The 19946-nt window shown below is 42.1% G+C and overlaps 1 protein-coding gene across 1 annotated transcript; it reads left to right on the top strand.

Annotated features, from left to right (window-relative positions):
• The first annotated feature begins 283 nt into the window (after positions 1 to 283).
• On the top strand, positions 284 to 8402 carry LOC125386673. Its single transcript, XM_048413681.1, has 4 exons — positions 284 to 415; positions 1274 to 4238; positions 4353 to 5014; positions 8241 to 8402. Exons 1-4 carry the CDS (start codon positions 284 to 286, stop codon positions 8400 to 8402), a joined length of 3921 nt encoding a protein of 1306 aa, XP_048269638.1.
• The last annotated feature ends 11544 nt before the right edge of the window (positions 8403 to 19946 follow it).

Raw genomic sequence — 19946 nt, 5'->3', positions numbered from 1 at the left:
ATTAAGCAATACACGACGGAGCACGCCGTCACAGTCGACAAGCGGCGAATCAGCCGTCGGCCGCGAGTCCGCACCGCTTAAACTACCGGAGGTTCGCATACCTACATTTGATGGCGCCCTCGAGGATTGGCATTCGTTTCACGATGCCTTCTCATCAGCGATAGATAGAAATGAAAATTTAGCACCGGTTCAGAAATTTCATCATCTCCGAACAGCCCTGACTGGCTGGGCCGCGCGAAGCATACAGTCATTACCCATCACCGACGCAAATTACGCAATCGCCATGGACGCTCTAAGGGAAAAATTCGACTGCCACCGCCAGATCTGCATGCGTCACTGGGACCTGATTCTCGACTATCCCAGAATAACTAAAGAAACACCCGAAGCCATAGACGATCTTATCGAGACAGTCAAAGTACATCTTCAAGCGTTAGAAAGACTCGGGGACCCAGTCACGTCAAACGCCTTTCTCATAAAGCTTGTCACGTCGAAGTTACCCTCAGCCGTCGTTCGCGAATGGCAACATACCCTACCGGACAAGAAATTGCCGCCATATACGCATTTAGTGGATTTTTTGAAAACACGGACGAATAGCGACAGAGCATGCTCATCATTAACCGTCAAAAGGGGGGCGTCCGAGCAACACGACCGTCGGCGACAGGACGCGCCGCGAAGTTATACATTCGTAACTACACACAATACGTTGTTGTGTCCGAGCTGCCACGAACAACACGAATTATGGAATTGCCATGTCTTCAAAACGATGCCGCCCAAAGAACGCCTGGAAATCGCCAAAAGGGCGTCGCTCTGTACCAATTGTTTAGGCAAGGGACACGCTCGCACTCAATGCTCCGCGGGATCATGTCGCATCTGTAGACAGCGACATCACACGTATCTGCATCAAGACCAGGGGCATAACAAAACACGAACACGTGTCGACCGAACATCGAGCGGTCGATCGTCGAGCGACCGATCATCCAGCGGTCGATCTTCGCCCAGTTCACCGTCCCCGCGTTCGTCATATCGTTCGAGACGCTCATCTTCGTCTCCCCGAGCGGCTCACCGAGGTTCTCGCCGAGATTCTCGCCGAGAGTCTCCCCGAGCGTCTCCCCGAACATCTCCCCGAGCGTCTCGTCGAGATTCTCGCCGAGAGTCTCCCCGTACGTCTCCGCGAACATCCCCGAAACGCGAATCTCGGTTACCGCGATCGTCGGCATCGGGATCGACCATATAGTCCAGTCCTAAACGACAAGGAAAACAATGACGTCATCAGACGAGCCTGTTAGGGACCGAACCACAGAAAACGGACTCATCGACCCCGCTTCCTTTTGAACCATTGCAACACGACTTGTTAGTCACAGCGCAGGTCAACATCTTGAATAATGAAACTCAACCAGTTCGTTGTAGAGCTCTGCTAGACACCGGCTCTAGCATGAACTTTATCACCGAAAGGCTCGCTAACTCATTAAAGCTCAATCAACGGAAATGTTCGGTCCCAATCGGAGCACTCAATACGCTATCGACGACCTCGAAACGCTACATCACGGCCACGATCACCTCTATTGACGGCACATACGAACGCAACTTGACGTTCCTGATCATGCCGACTATCGCGTCTTGGGTCCCAAACCAACCCGTAGATCGCTCAACGATACAGGTACCTAAGAACCTCCAATTAGCCGATCCAAGATTCCATAGACCTGCTCCGATCGAAATATTGTTGAGCGCCGGACCAACACTAGCATCACTCTGTGTTGGCCAACTTGATATCAGTCAAGCAAACGGGCCCGACTTGCGTCTGCAAAAGACAAGATTCGGATGGGTCATCGGGGGGAGCCCTACCTCACAATCATTAGCATACGCATTTCACACCTCCACGACGGCTTTACAGGCGGACCTCGCCCGTTTTTGGGAAATCGACGAGGGACCGCCCACCGCACGAATTTCGGAAGCGGAACGACAGTGCGAGGAGCACTTTCGAAAGCACGTTCAACGCAACAACGAAGGGCGATACGTTGTCGCTCTCCCATTCAACGAAACAACTCCTCCGCTTGGATCTTCGAAAGCCATGGCAATGAAGCGACTCACGTCCCTCGGCCGTCGATTCCAACGAGACAAACAATTCGAAGCCGACTATCACGCCGTAATACAAGAATACGTGGAATTAGGACATATGACGAAGATGACCACGAACCACTGCACGGACGACGGATATTTTCTGCCACATCACGGCGTGATCAAAGAATCCAGCCGGACTACAAAACTCCGAGTTGTGTTTGACGGATCTGCACCAACCACCACCGGAGTCTCATTAAACGACGTACTTCATACGGGACCGAAACTACAGGACGACATATTTCTTATCCTTTTAAGATTTCGTTTTCATCAGTATGTCATTACAGGCGATGTCGAAAAGATGTATCGCCAATTTCTTGTACGCCCAGAGGATCGGAAATTCCAACAAATCTTGTGGCGCAACTCTGACGGAGAAGTTGACACCTATCAACTTAACACAGTGACATTCGGGCTGTCAGCGGCCCCCTATCTAGCCATTCGGTGCCTCAAACAACTGGCAGACGACGAGGGACATCGGTACCCACGAGCAGCGATGGTCTTACAGCGAGACTTCTACGTCGACGATGTTCTCACAGGAGCCGATACAAGGAACGAGGTACAATTACTGAGAACGGAGCTCATACAATTGCTTAAACTAGCCGGCTTGAACATTCGAAAATGGGCAGCGAACGACCGGGAACTGCTACGAGGACTTTCCGAGCAGGATATAAACGATAAGCTGCTACTAGGCGAATCGCAAACTTTCAAAACTCTGGGTGTTGTTTGGAATTCCGGTGACGATTCGATCCTATATTCCGTCAAAATCAATCCTACCGCCTCTCGAATTACGAAGAGAACAATCAGCTCCGAAATTGCCAAGATCTACGACCCTCTTGGATTACTGGCACCAGTGATCGTTCGCGCTAAGATGTTGCTCCAACGACTTTGGACTTTAAAACTTGACTGGGACGAATCTCTTCCGGCTGACGTACACACAGAATGGAGCAAATATTATTCACAGCTACCTTTGCTAAATAACGTGAAGTTTCCACGAAAAACTATAATCCAGCCTGCAGCGAAAATTGAATTACACGGATTCTGCGACGCCAGCGAAAGGGCGTATGGGGCATGCGTCTACCTTCGCACCATCGCTCCGGATGGTCATGTTTGGACACGACTCCTCACTGCAAGGTCAGAGGTGGCTCCACTCAAATCACAAACCATTCCAAGGCTGGAACTGAGTGGAGCACTTCTTCTCGCATCATTGGCCACTACAGTCCTTCAAGCGTTACCAAGCAACATTCCTCGGACCGTCTACTGGACTGATTCTACAATCGTTCTACACTGGATTAATACATCACCTCACACACTGAAAACCTTCGTCGCCAATCGTGTGACAGAGATTCAACAAAAGACTCACACCTCAGATTGGCGACACATCCCCACTACCGATAACCCTGCAGATCTCATATCTCGAGGCCAATCACCCCAAGACTTCCTGCGATCTACCATTTGGCAACATGGACCAGAATGGCTCCAACAATCTGAAAAATACTGGCCGTCGTGGAACCCAGTACCATTAGTTGAAATACCAGAGCAAAAGAAGGCAACATGTCTGTCCGTGACTCCGCCTGACCACAGTCTACTGGAGAGATATTCTTCTTGGCCCAAGCTGATGAGAATTGCCGCTCGTTGCCTCCGATGGAGGCAAAAACAGGATCGAGGGGGACCTCTAACCACACATGATTTAACCAATGCGCATAACAAATTGGTCAAATTGTTACAACTCTGTTATTTTCCAGATGAAATACGTACTCTCCGAACAGATCGAAACTCTGCAGTGAAGGGGAAGCTGCAACGACTCAATCCATTTCTGGACAAGGATGAGATATTGCGAGTCGGAGGCCGACTCAGTCATTCACCAATGCCCTTCACTCAAAAACACCCAATCATTCTACCCAAATCCTCAGTTACAGCACTCATAATCGAGCATGAACACCTCCTAAATCTCCACTCCGGAACTCAAGCTACCTTATATGCCTTAAGGAGATCTTACTGGCCTATCGACGGCCGTAGTCAAGTTTGGAGCACGCTGAAGAAGTGCGTACGTTGCTGCCGAGCCAATCCACCTCCAGTAGAGTACGTAATGGGCGACCTTCCAGCTGCACGGATAACGGAATCTCGTCCATTTACGAACGTCGGAATCGATTATTGCGGACCGTTCTACATCAAGGAACGAAAGGATCGCAACCGACGAAAAATCAAGGTATATGTAGCAATCTTCGTATGCCTTGCAGTTAAAGCAGTCCACCTCGAGCTGGTCACCGATCTCACTAGCGAGGCCTTCATTGCTGCTCTGCGAAGATTCATCGCTCGCCGAGGATTCTGTGTAACAATTTATTCTGACAACGGCACCAACTTCGTTGGCGCCAACAATGAATTACGAGAGCTCCGAAACCTCCTGCAGTCCGACGATCATAAGGTAAAGATTCAGTCCTTTTTAGCCGATCGACGAATCGAATGGCACTTCATTCCTCCCAACTCACCTCACTTCGGCGGGCTGTGGGAGGCTGCGGTGAAGTCCTTCAAACGACATCTCAGACGTGTCGCAGGTAACGAGCTCTTAACATACGAAAATTTGAACACACTGATCATTGAAATCGAGTCTATCCTCAACTCCCGTCCTCTGACTCCAATATCATCTGACCCAAACGATCTTCTTGTCCTTACTCCCGGTCACTTCCTCATCGGAGATGCACTAACAAGCTTTCGAGAACGAGATTTCCGGGACACTCCATCCAATCGTCTCTCCAGCTGGCAACATATTCAAAGGATCAAACAACATTTCTGGCGCCGTTGGCATCGAGAATACCTGAACGAGCTGAACATCCGAAATAAATGGAGCAAGGGCAGTCACGACATCCGAGTAGGCACCGTAGTAGTCCTCAGGGAGGATAACGTACCATCCATGCAATGGCCTTTGGGCCGCGTGATCAAGGTCCATCCAGGAGTCGACGGAATCATACGGACCGCCACCGTGCAGACGGCAACAACTACCCTGGATCGTGGCGTCAAAAGACTGGTCCCCTTACCCATTCACCCAGATCCAGACGAGTCCGACCACCCACACGGAGCCAAGGAGATTCGCCAGCGACGCAACTGACTCCACACCATATCATTTGATCGGTACCCTCTCAACGGGGGGAGGATGTTACGCCACGAGGCTTAACACAGGCTGTATTTTCTAACCGTCACTCGCGGCCCTACAATGTCTCAGTCAGATCGTCTTATCTGACCGCCGGATCATATACAATGTATCGACGAGCGCATAGCTGTTGCCAAGCAGCGAGTTCTCGAAACGTCGAATTTGGTCCGTTACGTTTTCCACGCAAGAACAGACATACGTGATCATAGGCGCGAACGGTGGCGTGACCTAAGGATCGTGGGGGTCGTCTTAAAGATGAGACAAAGAAATCATCCAAAGTCGATCAGTTCCTTGTGACGCGTCGAACATTACACATTGCCAAACATTCGCTTATTCTGTTAAGTATCATATCGTGCTACGTCCACCAAGAGACTAACTTCAAGTGTAAGAGCCTTGCTCGATACTGTATACATTTACATTATCTGCGTGCGATAAAGTTGTTAATTGTTTATATCTTTTCAATCGTGTAGACTAGTTGTTGGAAATATACATTATTATAATTCTGTGACTCTCAGTGTTATACCGCATCAACCACCCCGATTATCCTAACCGAAATACGGGGATCGAACTATTCGTGGTGTCGATTATTCTAATCGTAACGGGAATTTACGACTCTCGTTGACGCGTATTCTAACGACCGCGTCTCCCCGCGATAGTACGAATTATACAGAACTATAGACACAAAGTGCACTACAAAAACTATTCTATAATAAGACACGACAGACCAAACGCTACCCAAGGAGGAGGAACGGCAATCCTCATAAAACTAACAAGAAACCACTTCGCGCAACCTGCAAAGATAAAGGAAAATAGTGTAATCTTCGGTTGCTTATTTCCAAACGATTCATATTACAAAAATACACTGACGACAGGTTACATCCCCCCGAAACATTTTTATACCTAGACGAAAGAAACTACCTCCAAGACCAAAATAATATCCCAATAATCTACCATATAAAAAGAAAAATAGGGATTAAAACAATACTCAACGAGGCAAACTCAAATGTGCAAACTGTAGACACTAGGTGGAGATACAACATGGCCCTTCCCCAAAAAGACGCAGAAGACAATCACAGAAAATGCATAAAAAAATATTGGTGGATGCCAAAACCACAATAAAAATAACAAGAAAAAGAACCACAAAATAACAACACTCAAATCTCCCTCCGTGTAAAATAGTGCAGATATTGTAATCATGTAAATATTGTAAATATTGTAGATGTTGTAAATAATTCTACAGGACACCCCTCCGTTCCCCTCCCTGTCCACCCTCCCCCCACCCTCGCAAAATCCCGCAGATCCGCCGAAACCAAATGCAGACTACTGAATTGTCCGGTTTTTGCGACCAGGTTTTCAGGACAGAGATAGGAACAAAAAAACAACATCATATATAAGCACCGCTCTACAACGACATAAATTTAAGTTACAAATTGTAAACCTAAAAGAATGTAATCCCGACACACAAAATATTGCATGGCTACGTCGTACCCTTACGTATCGGTACTTTTAATCGATCCATCCCACAACCGAAATTCATTGTTTATTATGAAAAACACACACATGTAATACTAACTATTGGTCTATAAACGTTATACAGAAAAGCACTGGTTGTCGTCCTATCACGAAAGTTAAGATGGAGAAAGTATTTAAATGGGTGACCGCTTGTGAACTCCGCGTGGTGTTCACCTTTTTATTCTTCCAATCTTTCTTGCTTTCCTTAATAATCTATTTTTAATAATCTATAATGTAAACATAGAGAAATAGAAATGTTTTAGTATTACGCGACTAATACCATATATCACTCATTCTTGCACACACTTATATATTTCAAATATTCTTTTCTTGTACGCTAAAAGCAAATTAGAAAATCACTTATTTCAACTAACGTTCATACCGTGCTGAATGGAATCGTTCTCGTCTGAAGGCAGTTTGAGAGATGGGATAGAGTTTGGCTTTTTTGATGTAAAAATTTGATTTCCCTGTGGGACATGCCAACAGAGTCCTTTTTGCGCAACTGTATCTTGTGCAAAAGATACTTTAATAATTCTAAATCTTCTCTTTTATCGTAGGAATAGTTTTATTTTAGATTGTTTATGTTGGATGGCATGGAGCTTTTGTCTCGTAATTTTCTTTTATTATGAATATAGGGCTCGAAAGCCGACTTTTCATTTATTTTTAGTACGAATTCTTGAAGGACGGTTTGTACGTGTTTTTCTACTTCGTCTATAAATGAGTCGATTTGCCTCTTTGTTAGATTGACCTTGTTGCGGGTGTTCAGGACGCAGTTCTTTTCGAGCTGATTTTGTAATTTTTCCTAGTGTGTTATCTTTGCACTTGTACCTGGGACCGTCACTCCGTGTTTCTAGGATTACGAAATCTGATATATTTTTGTTCATCTGGAATACGAGAGCATTATGGTCGCAATCGTAGTCTATAATTTTGAGCGTGTTAATTGCCCGTAAATTAAGGAATTGTAATTGTGCGTCCCCAAGCCATATGGCTGGGCAGGAGCCTCCTTTTGGACAAGAGTCAATCCTTTCTTCGTGCGTTTTTAATGATTGTTTTAGTTCGTTTAATTGTGTTTGTTGTTCATTTAGGGCTTTGAATATGCTTCTTTGAAGTCCTTGATAAGTTTGTTACGTTCTATTGGGTTACGTTTTAATTGGGTTTGGATTTTCAATTACGCGCAGTAATAAATTTGTTTGATGTGGTTGATTTTCGGAGACATGGCTCCGGCTTATTCCTTGTTTTAGGATGTCTGAGAACTTTAACCACGGGATGAATTTGCGGCTCATTTGAGCAACGCGTTCGTATTTGACTCGTTGCATTTGTTGATATTTTCGCAAAGTTTCTTGTAAACTTTCCAAACGAAAAGTGTGAGCAACAAATCCGCTTTCTTCATCTCTTCATCTCTTCGCTCACTCAGAATTTTCCTCCGTAATCACACAAAAACGAACTTTACTTGTTCTCACAAATACAGAGCAGTCACTTCATCTCTATACTTGTTCTCACGACTACGGAACAGTCAACTTGTGCCGTAGACTTCGTCTTTACACTTGTGCTCTCGACTTCATCTCTATACTGGATCACTAGACTTGTCACAAACAGTACCATTCAAGTAACAATCAAGTCTCACCAGTAACAGTTAACACCAGCTCGAGTTAAAACATAATTCAAGGAACAGCAAGAGTCGGAAGACAAATCAGCAGAATCGCCCTGTCGAAGACAGCCAATCGACAGAAGATACATCATCACAGTCGCCAACACGAAACGAGTCTCGGGTCGTACTCATTCGTAGTTTGTCATTCCATATACGTAACCTTGCATCTCATTGAAGTTGCTGGATCATGGAAAATATATATTAACTTGTTAATATCAGCGTTATTTTCATTCAACTATCCTTATTATCTGAATAGAAATAAAAGATCGAACGATTCGTGGTGTGGATTAGTTAAATCGTAACGGAAATTTACGACTCCCGTTGGCGCGCTTCTTCGAAATCGCGTCTCCACGCAAACGGTCGAAAGTTCATTCAAATTCAAATATCCATTTTTGTAGTATTTTCTTTTTGGTTGCTTCTTTCATTCTATCTTCTTTCCTTCCCTTATTTTCTTGATTGTTTTTATAGTGAGCATTATTCATCACTTTTCGTTATTGAATATCACTGCATAAATTGGCAAACTCATTAACAAGTCTTACGCCTGGTATTTTTGGCCAGTGAGATCCGACCTGCTGGGAGGTTCACAACACTCTGACGAGAAAGAGTGCATTCAGCTTGGTATGAGCGTTGGTTGAAGTAATCAATTTTGTTATTAAATATTATTGAATAAAAAATATTTACAAAACATACAATTATGTTGTAGGACAAAAAAGATTTGTGAAACCTTGCCTGGCTTTGTTTTCAAGATAATGGACTGTGAAATTAAGTAGGAGCTATTTCATAATTGATTTTCGCGAAAACAAAACGAAAAATGTCATTTTACATTTTCGACTTCATTTTCGTCGCGCGCAGGCAATCGTTCTTCGGTGTGTGTCACAACTTTCGGAACATGTACTTTTGTATTCTTTCAATCGACATATTCCGAATTCCGAATATTGAACACATGTAACATTATCGGAAAATATAAACAAAGCAATATATCAGTAAGCGTGTATGCGAGAATGATATAACGTATGGTGATAATCGTTTAATGCTAAAAAGATATTTTCTTGATGTATACGACCATAGCTTATTAACGCCAGAGCGAGCTATACGCTTCTCTGTCCACCGCGCCAGCACAGATCAACCTGTATGCTGTCTACCGTGCATTTTCCTACGTAAGGAGGACTAATATTCACTAATACTTGAAAAACAAAGAAGTATAAAAATTATTTAAGTCATCAATTATATTTTGCGGTAATGATTTTGTTTAACGATTTCACACTTTGTTTATACAAAACATCAAATTAATATTATATATTTAAGCCATAAAAACATATAGGTAAAATTAAAAACATTAAAGATGACTAAAGATAAATGATACAACCTGAAAGTGAAGTTAAAAATTCATAATGTATTTTAATATTTTTTTAGCGTGATATCGTTCGACTATATCTTTATTTAGTCATAGCTGATGGCGTAACATTTTAATTAATTTTAAAACCACTAAATTGGTGCATTTTATTCCATACTGCACTTTATAAAAGCAGAAAAAGGATCGCAATTAATTGGGAACAATTCCAGGTAAATAATAATTGATAATAACAACAACAACAACAAAAACGCGTTGCTAAAGTAAAAAAGGGAAATCTGCCCGTTCGGTTGGCTAAGTGTTAAGAAAAGTAAAAAAAGCCAACACCACACGGAGTTCCCAAGCGGTCACCCATCTAAGTACTACCCGTGCCCGGCGCTGCTTGACTTTCGTGATCGAGTAACGAGAACGAGTATTTTTTTTTTATTTTTTTTTTTTATTTTTTTATTGTAACTTAAATTTAAGCCGCTGTTGCGCTGTGCTTATGTGCGATAGTTTGATTTATGTCCTATAGCGCTATGTCTTGTTCTATTTTATTTATTAATTTGTTTGTTTTGGCGATGCTAATTCTGTTCAATTGTCCTCGGCCCATGTGTTCGTTTTGTATGTGTGTTTTGGAAAAGTGGGTGCCGATAATGTCTGGTTATTCCGTTGTTTTTGATATTATGAAGTTGCCCTCTGTGTCTTTGTTGGTGTTGTGTATCTTTATACCTGCTTCTTGGATGAGGAAGGCTTTTTCTGGAGGCAGTTTGAGGGGCGGGATGGAGTTTTGTTCCTTTGGTCTGAAAATTTGATTTATCTGCGGGAACATGCTAGCAGAGTCTTTTTTGGAGATATTTTTTATTTTATTTGTCCAGTATTGATTTATAGAGTTTGCGAATTCTTGTTTTAGTTGTGATTTTATTTCGTGTAGCAGGTACTTTAGGAATTCTATGTCTTCTCTTTTGTCGTAAGAGTAGCTGTATGTTAAGTTGTTTAATTTGGATAGTATATAGCTTTTATTTCGTTGTAGTTTTCTCATTTTATAGTTTATATAGGGCTCGCAGGAATCTTTTTCATTTAGCGTCGGTACGGATTCTTGTAGGGCGATTTGTATATGTTTTTCTATTTCGTCTATGAAAGAGTCGATTTGTCTGTCTGTTAGGTTGACATTGTCATAGATTTTTATGTCGCAGTTCTGTTCGAGTAGGGTTTGGAACTTTTTCCAGTCTGTCTTTTTGTAGTTGTACCTGGGTGTTTCGGTCTGTGTTTCGAGTGTTAGGCAATCAGATGTGTTCTTGCTTATCTGAAATACTATGGCGTTATGGTCGCTGTCGTAGTCTATGGTTTTGAGAGTGTTATTTGGTCGTAAGTTTTGGAATTTTATTCGGGCGTCTGCTAAGCATATGTCTAGGTAGGAGCATCCTTTTGGGTAAGAGGGTAGCTCTCGTGTTGTTTAGTTCGTTTTTCCAGCTTGTATGTTTGGTATTAATGTCACCGGCTATTATATGGTAGTTTTTCTGTTTGTCGAGCTGTAATAGTTCGAAGAGATTGTCGAATTCGTCGTTAAATTGTTTCTGGTTTCCGTAGACTGCGTAGGCTGCGGTGATAGATAAGTTTTCCTTATTGTTTATTTTTATTTTTATGATCGTAGTTTCTAGGCTTTTGAAGTTTGTTATTTTGTCGTTTTGGATTATTTTGAACTTCAGGGGTTTTTTTATGAGGATTGCCGTTCCTCCTCCTTGGGTAGCGTTTGGTCTGTCGTGTCTTATTATAGAATAGTTTTTGTAGTGCACTTTGCGTCTATAGTTCAGTTTGGTTTCTGAGATAAGTACTATGTCGGGGGTTTCTTTCTTAATTAGGGTTAGCATGCTGTATCTCTTTTGGTTTGAGATTAGTGAGTTGGCGTTTATTGAGATGATATTCAGATGTTTAACTTTTCTCTGATTTGTTTTTTGCTGTAATTGGTGGACGGGTGGGTTTTTTCTAATCTTCGTCTATATTTTCGATGATGTTGAAGATGGAGTCGATTCTTTCTTCATGCGTATTTAATGCTTTTCTGATTTCGTTTAGTTGTGTTTGTTGGTCGCTTAGAGCTTTTAGAATGCTTTTTTTGAAGTCTTCAATGACATTTATTATGCTTATTTGGGGTGAGTCTATTGTTGGGTTAGGGTTTTGTTTGACTTGTGCCGCTATGTTTGTTACTTGCGGGCTTGTCTCGTTTATACTTGTTCTTTGTTTTACTATGTCCGCGAACTTTAGCTCGGGGACGTACTTATGGCTTATTTTGGCGATTCTTTCGATTTTTGTTGTTTTTGCTTTGGTGATTTTTTCATTGATCTTTTTCCGTAATTCGACGAGTTTTGGACATCCTTCGTATGATGCAGGATGTCCGTAGTTTTTGCAGTTTACGCAGTAGATTTTTTCTTTGCTTACTGCTGCTTCTTTTTTTATTTTGCACTCGCCTGGCCCGTGCGGTTCAGTGCATTTTACACAGCGATAGTTTAGGTTACAGTTTTGTGCTGTGTGGCCTATTCGCTGGCATTTGTAGCACTGCGTGATATCGTTGTTTTTTTTTATTTTTTCCCAGGCTATTTTCAGATAGTTAAGTCTGTTTATTTTTAGTAGGTTCCCAATGTTGCTATCGGGGGAGACTTGGATTATGTAGATTGCGAGCAATGTGTTGTTCTCCCTTGATTTTCTTGTTGTGAATCGAGTCACTTTGGTGAAGTTAACTTCTTCTATTTTCAGGGCTTTTAGGTCTTCTAGTATTTCCGCTTCTGTGTAGCTGTTTCCTAGCCCTTTTAGTAGGTACGTGTGGGGTTTTTGAGATTTTGGGGTATATGTGAAGTAGGCCGTGTTGGCTGCGGTCAGTATTTTTTTTGCATTCGCGTAGTCATTTATGTTTTGAAGATAAAGCACGTGCTTACTTGAGTGGATTCTTTTGATATGGAAATTCTTGATTTTGAGAGAAGTTTCCACGAGTGCTATTGTGCCTTTTGGGTCTTGTAATGTTGATGGGGGGTGGCCTGGCCCCTTTTGCCGATGTGGGGGGGTCTGCCTGTTCTTCAGCGGGGTGGCTGGGTGGCAGGCCCTTATGAGTTTGGTTTTTCAGTAATGTTGAAGGATGTGGTGTTGTTGTTTTTTTTGGCGGAGCGCCGGGGGGGGGGGTGCTTGTACGGGCGGTATAGCTTTTGCTTGTGGTTATTGGCGACGTGACCGGGGGAGTGGGCTGTCTGGTTGCCTTTTCCCTTAATACGTTGTTTTTTTTTTTTTAATGTTATCGATAATGTTTTCATGCGGTTGCGGTGTGCAGGGGTCTTGGGCTTGGAGGGCATCGAATCTGTTTTTTAGTGTGATAGTCATTGGTTGAGGTTGTGGGCTTCTTCTTTGTTTCATATTTTCGTTTTTATCGTCGCGCTCTTCTTGTGAGTCGCTTTCTTCTCCTTTTAAATTTTCTTGTTTTGTGTTTATTTTGTTCCTGATTACCAGGTTTGGGGGCGGATTGAGTTTCCGCGTCTTTTGTGTAGCAGTTCTTATGCTGCTATCTTTAATTATTTGTTGTTTTTCTATTTTTCTTTTGATTCCTTTTTTTTGACGAGCTTATGGCGGATTCCGCCTCCTTGGTTTCGATTTCATTCCTTTCTTCTTCTATTTTTATATTGTTTGTAGTGTGGTTGATGTTATCACTATTTTTCACTGTTTAGCACTCTTTTTGTTTTTCTTTCTTTTTTTTTTTTTGCTCTCTCACTGTCTACTGTGCACTGTATAGCTTGCCGCGCTCAGTGTTTGGGCCTACGCCTGTTTATCCCTTAGGGCCGAGAGGTCCGACCTGCTCGGAGGATTACGGTCAACTGCGACGAGAACGAGTATTTTCAACGCGGTATGAGCGTTGGCTGAAGTAGTTAGTTTTGTAATTTCATGTTATCGAATAAAGAAAATATTGAAGAAAACATACGTGTATGTATGAGAGAAAATGGTAGTTTTAGACGTGCATTCAGATATATGAAATCTTTTCTGGCTTCGTTTCCCAGACAATGGATTGTGAAGTTCCGTCACGTAGGTACTCCTATACTTAACAAGTAGCGAGTCGAGTGGACGGAACTTCACAATTGATTTTCTAGAAAATCAAGTCTTGCGTCAAAATTTGTTACTTCATCGTCGACATATTTTTGTATAGGAAATCAGGCCCTTTCGTCCTGCACCATCATAATACTCTAATTTTCTCGCCTACTTCAATTTCAAAACTATTTAGTTTCACTGGATTACGTACAATTACCAACAGCAAAATACTAATGTGGCGGTACTCGACCACGGAACTTTCCACAACCTCGCGACACAAAGCGCTATACCTTCAAAGCGTAAGGTCGACGTGCCTAATGTACCATCGATATCCCTACGGTTCTTTCGCCGAATCTAATAACATCTAATAACCGCGTGTGTAGTAGGGATATCGAAGGGCAACTAAGGAAAGAATCCGTTTGGTTTCGAACAAAGGATTCATTCTTCCTCGAGCCGCGAAGTGCGAAAGGTTCAGCGTCATAGAAAAGCAAACACGAGCCGAGATACGCGATTATAAACTCTTGATAATTAATCGTAATTGTGGATCGTAAATTGTTGACTGGTGATTGTTAATAGTTAATAAACTTTTTGTTGAACATCTGAGTATTCCTTCCGCTCCTATCACGACACACCACCTCATTAACATTCACGGACGACACGGCTGGACTAGTCAGGTGACATTGTACAACGGCTTCTTTGGTCTCTATTATAGTAACGCGACATACACACAATGTCGGCAATAAAGCGCAAATGCCAGCAAGCAGAAAGGGTTGGAAAACTTGAATAGGGCTGTAGTGGCACTCGACAACAAAACTTTCCAACGGTATCACCGAAGCGCAATTGCCGACAGGCCTAATGAGCCATCGATATCAATGCGGTCCTTCCATCGGATATTTGAAAGAGGGAGTAGGTGGCAACGGTGGTGGACATGTAACGAACGCGTGCGTACTAGGGATATTGACGGATGACAAAAAGAAACAAATTGAATCAACAAAACAGTTGAGTTGTAACCGAGAGGAGAGAATCGTCAGTTGGAATCGGGAGTAAAGAGTCGAAAGCGAGAATTGCTAATAAATATATTGTTAAACACCAACGAGTATTTCTTTGGTACCCTACACGTTCTACACCAAAATCACCTCAGGGCTGACGGCCATCAATATATTTCGGAACCGCAGCCATTGATTAGTTAGCCACCGAAGAGTCAAGAGTCGTTATATCACACTCTTTCCAAACATTCTTAACCGTCACTCTGTTGAATTCACATAATAAACTCTACCACCATATTTAAAGTCTACTATTTGTTCGTGAAACGTTTAAACCTAAGCGAAATCATTCCAACGACGCAAGGAAACGTTCAGTGATTTCTTAATTTCACTACTCCCCGTGCCTTCGTCGCGTAAAATAAGAAAAAAAAAATAAAAGAAAATAAAAAAAAAGAAACTTTATTTTTTTCTAACATTAGGTTTACAATTTACTTCCGAGCTCTAGGAGTGACTTTTCAAGACTGACTCTTACAAATCGACCTCTGATCAGATTCGGTTATTTTTCATTTGTCACCACTCTATACCCACAATATCATTGAGTTGCCACATACGCCTTCTTGAACATTCGGCTGAAGGACTGTTGGGATATTGAGGGTTCATTAGGAACTTCACCGAAATATATTGTTGCAGAGTGCCGCCACATCTTTATCTCCGGTTTTGAACTTAGCCGGTCCTGACAACACCGTAACACAAGCACTCTAATCCAGAAACAGCAATTATATTACTACCAGAGCGTGTCAGAAAAATAGAAAAATGACTGCAAGATAAAAGCAAACCCTAATCGATTTAACCACATTACATTTACAATACGAAAACGAAAAACACCTAATATCCAATTAATTGGCATGGACATAACACAAACAAAGCAAGTTAAATACTAAGGCCTCAAAACTTACATGAAAGCAACATACTAAATCAATTATAGACAAAATACGGATAAAAAAAGACAGATGTACTGGCTAACTAGTCGAAACTCTAAGTCAGCATGGAAAATAAACTAAAAATTTAGAAAACGATAATAAAACCAATTTGCACGTACAGAATACCACTATGGGGGACAGCAGCAATGAGTAAGGTAAATAAACCAAAGTTCCTTCTCAGAGATACTCAGAACAGTAGTGAACGCCCCATGATATATTAGAAATCAGGATACATGCAAAGATCTAAAAATACCAACGATCAAAGAAGAAATAGGCAGATACTCAAATAAATACAAGGAAAAAATGGCAACATATCCAAACCAACTAGCTGCTGAAGCAAAATACGGATAAATATGGATAGCTGCTGAGCAAAACTTTCATAGAAAGAAGAATAAAAAGAAAACACCCCACGGACCTCACTACAGAAATAAAATAGTCAAACTCGAAGATGGTATCCCGCTAGGGATAGCCATCCACAAATAAATTTAGAAAAATTTAACAAATGTCCGGCTGGACAAATTGGAAAGTACAAATTAAATAAAAAAAAAAAATGGATTGCGTGTTTGCCCACAAAAGAGTAATACAAGTGCTGAAAACTTTGAATAATACTTGTTACTACCTTTGCATATAAAGATGCCTCTTTGTTTATTTTATCTTCTAACTAAAGGGCCGGGAAAATGTAGTAATATGTTACTATATCCTTCATAATAACTTTCATCGCAAAGAACCGGAACATACTACTATCGCAAACAAAATTTTGGCATTAGCGAAATTTTTACGAACTCTTATTTTCTCTTTGAAATGTTCCGATGTATTTATGACACTCTCTGCTATTTCTTTCGCAGCTTTCCTACGCAGGTCATATTACCGTCTTATAATATAATTTTGTATCGGTGCGTTCCCTAAATTTTCTATAATCGCACGTCTTTTTCTCAAACGTATCGGTTTCAATAGTCGAATAACATTTTGCTCTATATGTTTAAAGAATACAGAAGTTCTGAGAGAAAAAAAGGAGAGCAGTAAGAACAAAGAGACCCGGAGAATGCAGCAGCATTAAAAAGAACATGAATTTAATTTGTAAATATTTTGGATTCTGGCATCTTTATATTAACCTTCTGCTTAATCAATATTCATTGTTAAGAAACATTTTAAATTCTATCTACAATACAAAGATAAGATACTTTATTTCATATACCACATTGTGAAAATAAAGATAGTTTCTTCTTTACTACATATTTCTTTGCTACATAAAATATTTTATTCGTACTGTAGACCAACAACAACTTAAAATACTATTTCAAATATTTTTCCGATAAATTTGACCCAGCGCTGCTCAAGCACAGTTAACATATTCGCAAAGAAAATTCAGAAATAGAAATAACTTTTAATTGTATAAATATCTAACTCGTCGGTTTCATCAATCTCTGTAAAATACTGTTTCGAATCAATTTTACAGTCTCTCACACCAGTAGCGACAAGTTTAACCGTAATTAAAAATGTATCATAATCAATATTGAAATAGTCGAGTAATAATAATCTTTTAATGTTTCGAAAATCATATAGAGTAAATAGAAAAATAATTATTTATGATAATATTGACATAATTCAACCGTTTGAGCCCCGGGATTTTTGAAAAACCAGGGTCGAAAAGTCCCGAACGGCACGATAGCTTCTTAATCGATTGTGAAAAGAAACAAGCAGCACAAAAGCGCTCGTCATATTCGTTATTCTTATGAAATACATCTATATTTTTATATATTCGTACTATTAGTTTATAATTATTATAAAATTTTGTTCAATAAAAACTATTAAGATAACAATGTAATACAAAATATCGTCAGTCGACGGTAGCGTTCAAATGTACTGGGACTTTTCGATAGAAAATCTAAACAGCGCGATCACGCTGCTTGGTACTCAAACGGTTAAAGAAATAACGATACGTCTAACCTGTACGCGTGTGTCTGATATCGACGATACCGCGCTCTGTAACTTGTTCCCCGTCGAATTAATCTTGAATAACAGATTTACGAGGGAGAGTAATGACTCAATGCGCAATGAAGAACAATTGACGAAGTTAAAACTCGAAAACAAAATATCGAAGAACAATCGATGAGAAAGTTTGGAATTGTCTTCGACGATTAAAACGAAATTTACTAATGCTTACTGCGGACGATTAAGCAATACGAAGCAACTGAAGCGAATGCCGCGACGCGATGTACGACTGAACGAATGCGACTGAATTATCGTACGACGATACGAATGATTAACGATACACTCGTCTGCGAACGCGTCTTGATGTCGCTCTCATTTGAAAGACCCGCATGAGACGGTTTACTAATTATTCGATCACTAAAATGATACTTACCTTCACGTATGCTGGGAAATATCGTTCAAAACTGAAGACTTCGCACAGGATTGTCCACTGATCGTTACGCCTGATGGAAATATTTCACCTGCAGGAGCGCTGGAACAGCGCTGAGAGATTGAAACTGTTCGTTACTCCACGATTAGCGATTCGAAGGCACGGGAGCTGATTGCCTCCTACGTGTTCATGATTGAACTACTCGAATCCGGGCCCCCTACGACCATAGGGGTTGGAGAAAACGCCCAACCATCGCACAAGGCACCCAGTACCTTGCTCCTTGGATTAGCTAAGCCTGCAGGGGCTGTCGCTCATCTCAGGTCGAACGGGGCACATTCTAAGCCCTCCCGTTTCACCAGGACGGTTCCGGAGCAGGTGGGACGCTGCTCATCCGCCGAAGGCCATTCGGTGGAGCCAATCACCTTAACTCGGTCCTCTTGCCAGCATCTTGGTCATCAACCACTGCCACCACGGGTCCATTCCCATTAATTGGCTGGGCAGAGGGGTCGCTACTCCCTCCGGGCTGTAACTCGATCGCCCGTGGTACCAACCTTAGTCGTTGGTGGGAATATCGTATGGATGTACGGCCACGTCACTGCCGGCCGGCGACCTGCTAACCGTGCTCGGCAGTTCCAGATGGGACTCACGTAAGCGGGGGCCTCAAGGTACTTTCGTACCCGGGAACATATCCCGACGGTCCCACCCTTGGCATCAGGATCGTGGGTGCGCTACTACCCAAGGCCACGTAGAGAGAATGTAACTGTAATTAAACGCCTTACACTCACGGCGACCTTCCCTGCGGAGTACATAGGGACTCACGTAAGCGGGACGCTTGTCCCGACGGTCCCCCTGGCTTCGGGAACGTGGGTTTGCCAGCCCCCATAGGCTCCCAAAAGCGAGCCTTCCCTGCGGGAATTCGAACGAGATTGCCGATACCGTTGTTAGACTCGAGCGAGCCCAACACGTAATACCTGCATAAGACCTGCTACACAAAAGACGCGGAAACTCAACCCGCCTCCAAACCTGGTAAGCAGGAACACAAAAAATATCAGACAATAAAGTTCAAACGAAGAAGAATGCGATTCTCAAGAAGAGCACTACGAAAAAAACGAAATCATGAAGCAAAAAAGGAGCCCTCAACCAATGGCAATCCCAATAAAAAACAGATTCGAAGCCATCCAAGCTCAAGACCCCTGCGCATCGCAACCGCAGGAAACTATTATCGAAAACATTAAAAAAAAAAAAAAAAACTTACTAAGGAAAAAAGCAACCAGACAGCCCACTCCCTTGGACACGTCACCAATAACCACGAGCAAAAGCAATACCGCCCGGACAAGCACCCCCCCCCCCCGCTCCTCCGAAAAAAACAACACCACATCCTTCAACATTGCTGAAAAACCAAACTCATAAGGGCCTGCCACCCAGCCACCCCGCTGAAGAACAGGCAGACCCCCCCACATCGGCAAAAGGGGCCAGGCCACCCCCCATCAACATAACATTACAAGACCCAAAAGACACAATAGCACTCATGGAAACTTCTCTCAAAATCAAGAATTTCCATATCAAAAAAATCCACTCAGGTAAGCACGTGCTTTATCTTCAAAACATAAATGACTACGCGAATGCAAAAAAAATACTGACCGCAGCCAACACGGCCTACTTCACATATACCCCAAAATCTCAAAAACCCCACACGTACCTACTAAAAGGGCTAGGAAACAGCTACACAGAAGCGGAAATACTAGAAGACCTAAAAGCCCTGAAAATAGAAGAAGTTAACTTCACCAAAGTGACTCGATTCACAACAAG

Source organism: Bombus terrestris, chromosome 17 (genome assembly GCF_910591885.1).
Source record: "Bombus terrestris chromosome 17, iyBomTerr1.2, whole genome shotgun sequence".
NCBI classification, from domain to species: Eukaryota; Metazoa; Arthropoda; class Insecta; order Hymenoptera; family Apidae; genus Bombus; species Bombus terrestris.
Note: the sequence above shows the minus strand (reverse complement) of the source record. Positions and strands in the feature narration are given on the sequence as shown.